The sequence below is a fragment of the Mus caroli genome, unplaced genomic scaffold (genome assembly GCF_978045245.1).
Source record: "Mus caroli unplaced genomic scaffold, Mus_caroli_1 scaffold_9, whole genome shotgun sequence".
NCBI lineage: Eukaryota > Metazoa > Chordata > Mammalia > Rodentia > Muridae > Mus > Mus caroli.
The window spans coordinates 8209970-8223030 of NW_028227264.1; the positions used below are offsets into that span (position 1 = coordinate 8209970).

The 13061-nt window shown below is 40.1% G+C and overlaps 1 protein-coding gene across 3 annotated transcripts in view; it reads left to right on the plus strand.

Annotated features, from left to right (window-relative positions):
- The first annotated feature begins 1005 nt into the window (after positions 1-1005).
- The window catches only part of Shprh (SNF2 histone linker PHD RING helicase), a 71018-nt gene continuing 58962 nt past the window's right edge, over positions 1006-13061 (plus strand). The window contains exons 1-6 of one of the 3 annotated variants that reach the window (XR_015048369.1): positions 1006-1117; positions 3143-3798; positions 6114-6243; positions 8474-8692; positions 10925-11003; positions 11868-12018. Coding sequence is in view for 2 of the 3 variants with exons in the window: in XM_021174217.3 (XP_021029876.1) it covers positions 3181-3798; positions 6114-6243; positions 8474-8692; positions 10925-11003; positions 11868-12018 (1197 nt within the window). In the remaining variant the exon portion in view is untranslated. Of the gene's footprint in view, positions 1118-3142; positions 3799-4569; positions 4659-6113; positions 6244-8473; positions 8693-10924; positions 11004-11867; positions 12019-13061 lie in introns of those variants that run through there. The other 2 variants (XM_021174217.3, XM_085842630.1) reach the window with 2 other exon arrangements.

The following is a 13061-nucleotide window of genomic DNA, read 5'->3' on the forward strand; positions in this document are numbered from 1 at the left end:
AAACAAGGCAGCTGAGTTATATGAAAAGTGGGGATTCACGTGTAAGATCTGAGTGTGTCCAATAAGTGGTCCTCCTGTCTGTACTATCATTAGATTATTTACCATCTACTAGGTACTGGAAAGACGCAGTATTTTCATGAACAGATGTCTCACAACAGGGAATTTACAGAAAGCCAAATAACAATCGAACCTTTTCCTCCCCTGGAATTAGCTCTGGTGATAAAAAAACAAAAAAACAAAAAACAAAAAACAAACAAAACAAAACAACCAACCAAACAAACAAAAAAACATTACTCCACAGAAAAAAAATTCGAAGGACAAACAAAGCACTTGGTAAACACACTGTTGAAATCCTCAGACGAGAGAATTTTATGTCTACTGAAGATAGAATTCTCCCTTTGTAAAAGATACTGGGAGGCCTGCTTCAGCATAGCTGTATAATGTTTTTTTCTCTTAAAACATTTAAACATTTAAAGCCTTAGTAATTTTCTTGGCAAGAATAAATTTCTGACTTCATTTCTCTCAGTTCCTTTTGAAAACATCGTCTCTGCCTTTTTTTTTTTCCCTTAGCAGATCGAATTCTTTTGGTTTAGTGGATTAATTGTATATTTGTTTGGGTATTATAACTGCTCAGCATTGTGAATTCCGTTTTATGTAAGTTTCTGCCTTTTTATTAAAACCACAACTCACATCAACCTTACAGCTCTGGCGAAGAGCCCCGCCCTCTCTGACAAGAGGTCCCGCCCCTTCTTTCGGGCCCCGCCCATCCTGCATTTGCTAAAGCTACGGGAGGCGGGGAAAAGAGAGAGGCACAACCACCGCGAGACTTCAACCGTCTTCTACCGGGACCTCAGGGACGGGACATGCGCAGAGGTGCTTTTTGAAGCCAACGCCGGAGGGGCGGAGCGTCCCGACCGGTCTTGCGCGTTCGCCTGGAGCGAGCGCTCCCGCTGGCCTCCTCAGCTGGCGCTGGCGGCTTCCGGCGCGGGTGCCGGGCTCCACCCAGCGTGCAGCGCGCGTGCGCAACTCCCGCAGGTGTGTGTGGCGACTGTGGGCCGGGGATCTGCAGCCTGCGAGGAGGGCCGGGCCGGCGACAGGTGCCTGCAGAGCGGCTGAGGTAGGTGAGGGTGCGTGCCGGCTCTGGGGTTAGAGTCGCGGCGGAGGGAGGCTGGCTCTGCGCGTCAGGGAAACTCCGAGGGCTCCTGCGCAGCTCCGGGAGCGGGAGTGATCGGCCCTGCGAGGCCCCGCGGCTCGGCCCCAGCCGGGACGTGGGCCGAGCCCTTCTCGCGTGGGACGGGTACTTGGCTGCCCACGCCTGCGTGCTGAGGCCCTGTCACGAGCTGTCCCTCCGGCTCCTTCTTCAAGGATAACTTGCCTTGCAGGCTGGCGGTGCGTGGGACGACAGGTAGCTGGGAGGGATGCAGAGGCCGCCAAGTTAGGCTGGCGAACTCACAAGCATTACAGTCGCCTGCAGAAGCGCCCTGGCTCCTGTGCATTGTGTGCACTTTGTCGCTGCAGGTAGCGCTAGGTTGGTGAATGAAGATGTTGGTTTCTGGTTAAGGTACCCTGTGGGAGGATCGGTATTGTTTACAGTCTTGCCTTTTCACCGTGGTGCCTTTTAATCCACTTAGCTTGAATTTATCGTGGCAAGTCTTTGTTTTTCTCCTACGTGTTTGCCTTTGCTCCTGTATTTGCCTAGGTCCCATGATCGCTATCACCACCTTATTCTTTGTCTAAGCTTTTACTCTTTGTCTCAGTTAGGGTTTTTCTGCTGTGAACAGACACCATGACCGAGGCAAGTCTTATAAAGGATGACATTTAATTGGCACTGGCTTACAGGTTCTGAGGTTCAGTTCATTGTCATCAAGGTGGGAGCATGGCAGCATCCAGGCAGGCGTGATGCAGAAGATGCTTAGAACTCCACATCTTCATCTGAAGCCTGCTAGCAGAATACTGGCTTCCAGGCAGCTCTTGCAGTCACACACTTACTGCAACAAGGCCACACCTATTCCAGTCGGTCCAAACCTTTGAATAGTGCTACTCCCTGCCAATCACACTGTTAATCCATAAAACCATTTGTGTGTGTGTGTGTGTGTGTGTGTGTGTGTTTCTTCCCTCCTCTGTATAAGGACCGATCGAAGTTTTGTTAACGCTTTGGGATTGTCAAGCTCATTGGAATTAAACAGAAGTGGTGTGGGGTTAAGTACAACTAACACGTGAGTCAGGCATTTATTTCTGATGTAGTGAGAGGTTTGTCTTCCTCGTTGTTGGCCATCAAGTATAGTATTATAATTTGTCTTCTTTAATGGAATTGTTTCTTAACTAAAATTTTCTACCAAACATGAGTGAAACTGTCACAACATTTGATACATGAGATCAGGGTTAAAGTGTTTCTTACCTGTTAGTTTTCTCCTTGAGGTGACCAGTTACCAATCCCTTCTGATGGGAAGACACAGTGGGGTGTTCTTGTTGCAGTAGCTTGGTCACACCTTGTTGCTCACACCTGGGTAGATAAGAAAACAGACAGGATAGGAAACAAGACTGGTCCCCCAGGCTCGGCAACCAGCATCAAACTCCCTACTCCTAGGCCCCATCTCAGTTCTGACATGTAATCTGTGAGGAGCTTTTATGGCCAAAGCACAGCAGCTATTATTTGACTTAAGTCTTCTTATCAATTTACCTGTTTTGAAGAGTTCACGTTATATAACAGACTTGAAGTTTTGTGTAAGGGCTACTGAGGAATGTGCCTAGTATCACAGGGTTATTGTTAAGATAAGGAACTGGGTTAGGATGTGATTCATGAAATGAGGATATTTTCACTGTGAATGAAAGTCAGAGTCTTGTGTGTGAGAGTCCTAGAAAATATCCAGTAGAGGAGTGAGGCCCAGCCTAGGTTTGTGCACATTTGGGCTGTAAGCCTGGATATTGCAATGTTTATGTTTTTGTTTGCAAATATTTCCTTATAAAAGATATATCACCTCAATGTTGGTAACCTTCACAGCAAATGTACATTGCTAATTTTTCTGGAGTCTAGATTTGCAATTAGCCAGAGGCTTTAACCAGACTTGACTGTATGGGGTCTATTCTCTTAGATTTCCTGTCTTTATCCTGCCTCACATCAGCTATTCCATTTGTCATTTAGAATTCACATTTACTTATCAAGAAAGTGAAATCGTGAAAATGAGCAGCCGAAGGAAACGTGCTCCCCCGATGAAGGTCGATGAAGAAAGGCAACAGCAGCTTCACTGGAACATGCATGAGGACCTGAGGAATGAGCCGCTCACCATGATGGTCGGGGAACAGGCCTGTTCAGATGCAGACTCTTCTTCTGATTGCATCATCATCGATGAAGACCCTCCTGAAAGTGCACTTCACAGAGATAAGAAGAGGCGTTCGGAGACTGTGAGCATCTTAGAGTCCACTGAGAAAGAGACCCGTTTGTCTGTGACTTTGAATGTTACAGTTTCTCCCTATCATGTGGATCATTCTTGGAAAGCATTTCTGGGAGATTTTGCTCTTCAGCTTCTCCCCAAAGAGAGTTTAGTTGAACATTTTTCTGAAAGGACTTTTACATTGAGTCCTTCAGAGTCAAGCAGTCAGTTCCTGATCTATGTTCATTCAGAATGTAAAAATGTAGATAAACAAGAAAATGTACTTGAAGGATCAGCCAGTGTTTGTAGCAAGGGAATTCGAGTGGAATCCTCCTTCAATAGTGACATGTTACAGGATTTGGCCTGGCTACAGAAGAGAAGAGGAATAAAACTCTACCAGAGACCAGACGGCACTCACACAATCAAGGTACTCAGGGTCTGTGGTGTTGTGTAAGGTTCTACACTGGTAATTCATTGATGTTAACTTAGAAAGTCTCAAAACCCAGCAGTAAGCCCCTGTTTAAGTTTCAAAGAATAACTTTGTATGGGGCTTTAAATAACTGTAAAACTGTGTCTTCCTGCCAGTCCCAACTAGCCAGGCTGTGCTTTCCTAAGGAGACTCCCCTGATTTTTTCTTCCTGCCTCTGTGCTCAGTTACCTGCTTTGGTTCTCACCATCTTGCATTATAATACCTTCTATTTTCAAATCTTTTGTCTATTTTGTTTCAGAAATGGTATGTTTGAAACATGACTTAATTTCCTGATCGTAAAACTTAAGTGTAACCTTGCTATTCTGACTTACAACTTGCTATCATATGTCTTGAATTTTACCCTTTGTCGCTATGTTTTTATTTGGCTCCTGAAATTCCAAAATTTGTCTCCCAAACATATTCTGTCTTTCTGTCTGTGCTTTTCTTGATTTCCTCTTCCCAATCTCTGATAGTCAATTCAGAAAGAATGCATGGATGCATAGAGAAGGTTTTTAAGTCCCAGGCGTGGTACTACATATCCTTGCCCAGTGTATCTCTTTTCTTTTTTCTTTTGGCTACTTGTGATGGTTTGTATATGCTTGGTCCAGGAAGTGGCATTATTAGGAGGTGTGACCTTGTTGGGTAGGTGTGTCGCTGTGGGTGTGGGCTTTAAAACCCTAGTCCTAGCTACCTGGAAGCTAGTCTTCTCATGTTTGCCTTTGGAACTAGATGTAGAACTCTCAGCTCCTTCCCCATCATGCCTGCCTGGATGCTGCCATACTCCTGCCTTGATGATAATGGACTGAACCTCTGAACTTGTAAGCCAGCCCCAATTAAATGTTGTCCTTATAAGAGTTGCCTTGGTCATGGTGTCTGTTCACAGCAGTAAAACCGTAAGACACTGCTTGAAACACACTAAAGGCGGAAAGAAAAACCCTAAGAAATTGTTTCATCTTTGTGTCACTGAAATGTTTTTCTTATTTCTCAAAAGAAATTATATTGGTAGGCTAATTATTATTTCTGAGGAGATCTGGTGTGTTTAGGGTGGAATGGCCATAGATTTATTTCTGACTAACCTAAAGAATAGAGAACATTTAAAAGCATTGTACAGCAATTAACTTCCCTGGACAGTGGAACTCAACCTTGCAATTCCCTGTCTACTGATTTTGAGGACCAGAATTTTGCTGATAGCAGGAAAGTAAGAAATCATAGCCTATGTGTCTGTATTCTACCCTTAAAACCATGTCGTAATGTCTTCCATTTTCCCTGACCTTGATTGGGCTAAGTATGTAAATATTTAAGCCATCTCCAGGTGAACAGAATGTAAATATGTACAGTTCTGAAATGGAATCTTTGCCACTTGTTCCAGTGTAATGTTGCTGGATTCTTAGAAAAAAAATGAAGGATTTCAGTCTTTAGGGAATTAGCCCAGGATAGCTGGAGGAATGAAGAAAATACATTGTTTGCCATTAGAAATCTTAAAAATTAAACTATTTAGACTACTTCATAGACTTTCCATTTTAAAAATAAAAACATATGAGGCTAAATAAAAGTTATTCTAAATTTCTTTTACTCCTAAATATCATTGTCTCTACTTAAATGTGAATATTTCCACTCTTAGGATTCAACAGCTGCATTGTCTTGTAAGTTAAGATACTTACCATAGTCAAGGTCTGTTTTCTTCCACTTTTACTTCCTATGACTGGATTGATCCATTATAAGGACTCCCAAACATAACCTCAAAAGGCTGAGCTAGGAAATGCCTCCTTGTACCATGCTTCACTGATTATTCAGATGCCCATTAGGTTTAGAAACCAGTGTCTTGGTGAGTAGAGTTGAGGTTTTCATCACACTGTGTTTTGGTCCCCTTTAAGGGAGTCTTTGAACGAAATTATGAAAACTTAAGTATATCTTCTGCCTGTGGAGCAGACAGTGTTAAAACCTTTAAAATAGTGAATCTGGAGACTGGAGAACTGGCTCAGTGGTTAAGAGCACTGGCTGTCCTTGCAGAAGACCAGAGTTTAATTCCCAGCACCCACATGTCATCTAACAATCATCTGTAACTCCTGTCCCTGGGTCACCACTGTCCTTGTATAGCCTCCATGGTCACTGCACACATGTGGTACACAGATATAGATGCTGACACAAACACCATATGCATTAAAAAAAAAAAAGGAAGAAAGAAAGATATAGTGACTTGAAAAAGCTTTTCTGTGTTCTTATAAAGAATTGTATACTCCCAGTAAAACGTTATGTGTGTTAATTCTTTGTAGGTTGGAATTTACATTTTGGAAGCTGGCCTAACAAGACTAGACTTCATGAGTGATGCAGGTTCCAGAATGAAAAAGTTCAATCAGCTCATGAAGAGAGTGATGGAAAAGTTACATAATTTCATTATTCCAGGTAATTACCAAAGTAAGAATTACAATTGCATTTTAGAATTGCCAGTTTCTCCTCAACTTGTACACATAACAGCCTGAAAAACAAGTAATAAAATGAAGAAACTTGAGTGCTCTTTATGCAGTACTGTGTAACAAACTCTGAAATACCTTACTGATAACAATTTGTAATTGCTTAGTATCATGCCCAGCATTCAGAAATGTTTGTAAAATCAATAGACAAAAAAAGCTAAAAGCCACTCAGAACACATCTGAACTAGCTGAATTTCTATTTATTTATGTATTTATTTCTTAGCTGTCCTACAAAAATTTTATGAAGCTGGTTGATGGATTTTCTTAGCTATTCTGCAACAATTTTTAATAGTCAGAGATTGTTGCTGGCCTTTAATCTGTTTTCCTTTGCAGTCTGATAAAGAAGCTCAAGAGGTGCATCATTCCTATAAAGGCTTGGTGGTTTGTTGGCAGGACATGGAATTCTTGGTTAGCATGCACCTAAGGCCTATGAATATTAGTAAATGTAGCTCAGTGGTAGAGATAAAACAAACAAAAAGCACTGCTGGTTCAATACTGTCTGCCACAGATAGACATGGGGAGTGACTGGGGGGCACCTAGCTCTGCTGCTGGAGAAACAGCTTGATTCTCCAAAGTACAATGGCGCATTTAAGGTGCTTGTGTTTTCAGGTATAATTTTTCTTCTCTCATTCCTTTCTTTTGTCTTGCTTTTTTTGGTGCTGGTTTTGGTTTTGGTTTTGGGGTTTTTTTTAAACATTTTTTCTTCTTTTTCCTTATGTGCTAGATGTCAAACCCAGCACTGCACACATGCTAGGCAAGGGCTACACTCCTGAGCTATAGTCTCAGCCCTATACATTTTCATGTTAGAGTGTTTTGAAAATCTACTTTTGAACATAGTGGGTACATGGTTGCCATAGCTCATTCTTTCAAAACTTCACAATACTAGTAATAGTGACTTTGCAAGTTAGAGATTTACAGGAAAGAAATTATCTTGTTTCATAATTAGAAATGCTATCAAATACATCTAGAGTATTTTTTTCAGTTATAAAAATTTTAGCCAGCTATGTTGGAGCACACCCCTAAACTGCCAGTGTCCGGGAAGGGAAACTTCAAGCTTAGCTCTCAATGCTTGATGACATTAATTATTTTGTTGTTGCAGTAGTAAGAGACAAGTGTATAATTACTCTGTGTGGTTGTGATAATCCTATGTGATACTTTGTATTGAAAATAATTTGTAGATTATTCATAACACTCCTAGTCCTTGAGCATATTAGATGCATTTGTGCTCTTTGAGCACAAATTGAAAGACTAACTCAAGTGTGTGTGGGTTTTTCATTTTGTTTAAGTTACAGTGTGAATCTTCTACAGGGCATTCGTATTTGTAGTAAAATGGGATAGCCTGACGTGCTTACATTAATTAATCTTTCAGCATGTCTCTTCACTAATTCCTGCTGCTACCAAAGGCCTGCCCTTCCTTCTCTGCCTGAAAAATTAATGAACCTTTTTTTTTTTTTTTCTTTTTTGGTTTTTTGAGACAGGGTTTTGCAGTGTAACCCTAGCTGTCCTGGAACTCACTCTGTAGACCAGTCTGGCCTTGAACTCAGAAATCTGCCAGCCTCTGCCTCCTGAGTGCTGGTTTTAAAGGCATGCATCAGGATTTTTTATGAAACATATAAGGATTTTTTTATGTTAAGATATAAAAGTGATAAAATAGTTTATAAATTACGGGTGAAATTCATACTCAGTTACCCATATTTATTAAATACTTACAAGAACAGAACATGTCAGTGTCTCTGAGGTTCTGTGACAGGTACACAGGTGATTGAGAGAGCAGATATATTACAATCAAAGTATAAAATAACACATGAGCACTGAGCAGAAAATAGATGGCATGCAGCATTTGAATGCTTTTAAAGAATGCATAGGTGAATATTTTTTGAAGAGGGATTTCCAGTCATGGAATACACAGAACAGGACTGTGGAGCTGGCTGGCTGCGTGGGGTTTCCTGGAATAAAGAATAGTGGTTAGCAAGCATTGTGTAGCACATGCATCTCCATTCCTAGCCCCTTGAAGAAAACTGAGCCGTGAGGCTCTTAGGTGTGAGACCAATCCAGAGATTATTGAAAAGTGTCTAAAAACACACATGGGAAGGGTTTAAAAAGAAACAATTGCTTGTGGCTTACAATGCAGACTCTGTTATATACCTTTGTTGGATATACAGATGTGCTGGAAGAAGATGAGGAGGATTCAGAGAGAGAGCCAGAGGGTCAGGATATTGATGAGCTCTATCACTTTGTGAAGCAAACACACCAGCAAGAAACACACTCAGTCCAAGTGGATGTCCAGCACCCTGCATTGATTCCGGTCCTGAGACCTTATCAGAGAGAGGCCGTCAACTGGATGCTACAACAAGAGCAATTCAGAAGCACTCCTTCTGGTGGCAAGTATAAGATGCTTAAAGAAGGGCTTATCAGGAGGGACAGCGTTAGAGATAGTTAATAGTGGGGCATGTATTGGGGTGACAGCAAGTAATCATACTGAAAGGAGAATAATTTTCTCTGTCTTTCAGAATAGATACCTAGATAAATTAATATGTGACTGTTCTTATTTTTAAGAGTTTAAACTACTTCTTCCTTTCATGTTCCCTGCTTGTAATTTCATTTGGAAGGTAGTAGCAGGAAGATGGGGAACTCAAGTCACCCCAGGCTGTGGTGTGGATTCCAGGTCAACCTGTTTGGGCTACGTGCCTTGCTGTCTCAAAGGAGAGAAGGAGAGGGAGAGAAAGAGGGTGGGGGTGGGGGTAGGGAGAGGAAGAATCATGACTTGTTTACAAAGAATTGCTTTTAGAACTTTGTTAATTATATGTAAGAAACTTTCCTAAGAAACTTGACAGTAAATATTATCAACAGACAGCAGATTTGCAAATGTGACTGATTTTCCTAGTTTATATTTTTTGCTTTCCCCACAAAATAAATAAAGCCAAGCGATTCATTGCAGGGGTGTACTTTAGTAATAACTTTTTTTTTTGTTTTTGAGGCACAATCTTGGTGTAACTCTTGACTATTCTGGAACTCAATCGCTATGTAGATCAGGTTGACCTGAAGCTCGAATTAGAATTCATTTTTCTGCCTCCTAAGCACTGGACTTAAAAGTATGCATCACTAGGCTGGCACTGTTTTTAAATGAGTAGACAAATTCTGAGATTTTTACATGACTGTACAATGAGTTATTAACAAGTTCTGATTCTTCTTGTATAGATTTACTTTAGTTAACTACAGATAATTTCTTCCAAGTATTCTAGCAACCTAACTTTTTTTTTAAGTTTTCCTTTAGGAATTATCAATTGATAGGCAGTATTATTTCTTCTTGCTCTTTATCCTGTTAATACCAATACATTTGTCTTCTCCTCCAAATTGCCTTCCTCATCTCTATTTCCCTATCTTCTACATTCTCATTCATTCATATTCTTCCTCATTCTCTTCCCCTATCCTGAAATCAACATCTAACTGTGGAGTTGGATGCTATGGTAAAGTTTCATAATCTGTATGTTTTGCTGCCTAGCTCTCATTCAGTCTTTTCCTCATTATTATTTGTTTGGGAAATTGTTAGTCCTATAAAGTCCCACGTAGACCATATTATTTTTTCTCTAAAATAAAATAATTTTCGGATACATAATTTCCATAAGGAATAACTTACATACAACAAAACAGTTTGATCTTAAAGGTAATATTTGATGTATTTTAACAAATCTGTAAACTTCGAGTCAACAACCAGTTCTTGTCAGGCTTCCACCAGAGTGACAGAGCGTATCTGAGAAAATCATCTCCGGAGAATCACTCAGTGAGATGGTTCAGTGCAAGGATGACTAGCCTGATGGCTTTGAACCCGAGTAGACATTAGGTGTCTAGAGGGAAGAAATACCTTGTTTCAGAAGTAGAGGAATGCTATCAAATACATCTTATCTAGCTATGGTCGAGCACACTTTAGCCGCAAGTGTTTGGGAAGGATTACATCAGTCTTAGATATCGGTACTGATTATGTAATTATTGAGTTGTAATGGTATAAAGTAAGTACATAATTTCATATTGGTTTTGTACTGAAGGTAATTCTTGATTATTCAGTGTAGTCTTAGTCGTTGAGCATATTGTGTGTGTTCACAGAGTGTACACTGCAGCAGTGACATGCAGCTGAGGAGCCCCTCCTCTCTGAAACAGAGAGAGGGGACCAGGTCTAGAAACAATCCCCAAGGCCAGTTTCAGTCAGGACCAACTCCCTTTACTTGGGTATCATTTCCAGTTTCTACTCGTTTTCAGAAAGCCCTCAAATTAAACTATAGTAAACACATAGAAACACAGGTCTGCACTTAGCAAATGCAGAAAACCCTTACCACGTTGGAATTGGTGCTATATATTAGTTTTCCCCCTCAGCTGTTTGTTGTACTTTGTTCTTCTGTGCTATTACTGGCTTATGCGTCTGCAAAAGCAAAGGGAACTGACAAATAGTATTAGAGGAATACTGTGAGAGGTAACTGTGGCATTTCCCGGATGAGCCTTCTCAAGGATGTGAGTCTTCTGAATCAGTGTCCCGTGCCATTTTGTTTATCTTAGTATCACTATTGACAGGAGAAAAAAAAATCAAAACAAAAGCTCTTATATATTATACTTCTCTTTAGATAACTCCCTGCACTTCTTATGGCGAGAAATTGTTACACCTGATGGCTTGAAACTCTACTATAATCCATACACAGGCTGGTAAGGCAAAATCTTATATGTCTGATTTTTATAAAATATATACAGAAAAAAACTCTGAGAATTTAACACAGTGCTCAGTATTGAGGAATACTAAAAGTCTTATATATTTCTACAGTTAGGATAGACTTAGAATTAAAAAGCACTTGCCATTTTCTCAGTGAATACAATTATAATAGACAGAAGCTGCTGAGCTATCAAGACTGACAGAGATGACTGGGCATGGTGAGGCATGCCTTTAATCCCAGCCCTTGGGAGCTAGAGAGAGTAAAGGAGAGATTAGATTTATGTCTCAAGTAATGTCATTTTTTTATAAAGGCCAGCTTTTATACTTTTAATTATCAATTTATAGATTTAAGAAATGTGATGAACTTTGAGCATAATTAGTGAATCAGTATTTATTATCTTTTATATTTTTAATCACAGACTCATAAAGACCATAGAGGGAAAATCCTGCCTTCTAAAATATTATAAAATTGCATATATTTATTCTGTGGCCAAGGATGGAGGGGTAGTGGTGTACCATTGAAGGTAGAAGATGACTGTGTTTTATCATGTTTACCATAAGGACTGGTGGCAGTCACTTTTGCCTAGTTATCCATCTTGCTAGACTTGCTAGACTCTTTAATTATAGATGAGATAAATGTTGATTCAGTGCTAGCACCGTTCTTATTTCTATGTACTTAGTTGTCTGCTCAGTTATTGTTATTATTTATTCCTGTTAGGTATGATTTGGAACTTTGACTCGTTTCCTCCTAAATGAAGTTTCAGTAAACTTAGTTTCATTCATTTCTTCAGTTCTCTTGGGGAATACTAATAAAAGACAGGATTTTATTTAAATGCTTCTTGGGTTGTATTTTCTCTTAGCATCATTCGAGATTTCCCACATTCGGGTCCACAGTTGCTTGGTGGAATCTTAGCAGATGAGATGGGTCTTGGAAAGACAGTGGAGGTTCTGGCTCTGATTCTGACACACACCCGACAAGATGTCAAGCAGGATGCTCTCACCCTTCCTGAGGTACAGAGAAATACTGCCGTGCTCCAGAGAGTAGGAACAAAGGATGTCAAGAGACCTTACAGTGAACACTGAGCATTTGCTTGGTTCTTGAGTCAACCCCTACTGTGGTTGTGTGAAAATGGCTTGTATTCATGGTTGGTGACCTTCAAGTAACTGCAGAGAATGGGACTTTGGTTTCCTGGGAGGTTTTTCTTAAGTGATGGAGACCAACTAGTAAGGGAGGACTATGCAGGAGTGAGTTTATCAGTCTTCCCTAACCAGCAGGGCTTTTACAGTGAGTCCTGCTGGTGGTTCACGTATCTTGTCACACTAAAAGGTCTATATTGTCACTGAATGAAGAACTGTCTATTCAATTACAGATCTCAGATTCTGTTAAGTAGAACTTAGTCATTGTCTGATAGCTTCGTATTAATAGATTGTTAGATGGAGTAGTTTTTGTATAAATATATGAATTTTAGAGTTCACAAAATATAATTTCCTATACTTCCCAGTAGTAAAATCTGAAGCCAGCACATTAAATCCTGCTGAATTTAGCCTACCAATCAAAGGCTAAACTAGTTAAGAATCTCTAGGAACCACTGGGCCCACAATTTTAATATTTATATAATATGTTCATAAATTCATGTATGCATAATGAACCTTTGTGATTTCAATAGTAAATAGTAAAGAAAAATCTTTATATATCTTTGTATATATGTTTATATATACATATAAATACATTTTTATAAACTTGTATAAATATATAGCTATGATAGGGAAGTTGAAGAAAAGATTGAACAGTTAGGAGCCCTGAGCTCTGGCTGCGGTCCTAGAGGACCCAGGCTGGGTTTCCAGCACCCTCCCATGAGGCAACTAACCATCTGTAACTCTAGCTGCAGCTGATGCCTCTCCCTCTCCTGGCCTCTGTGGGCACTGCATGCATGTGATATACAGATATGCATGTATACAAAATTCCCTTCCACATAAAACACAAATAAATCTTACTTTTAAAAAGACACTATAGATGAGTTAAAGTATTAACATTGTTGAGAGATTTTTAATTA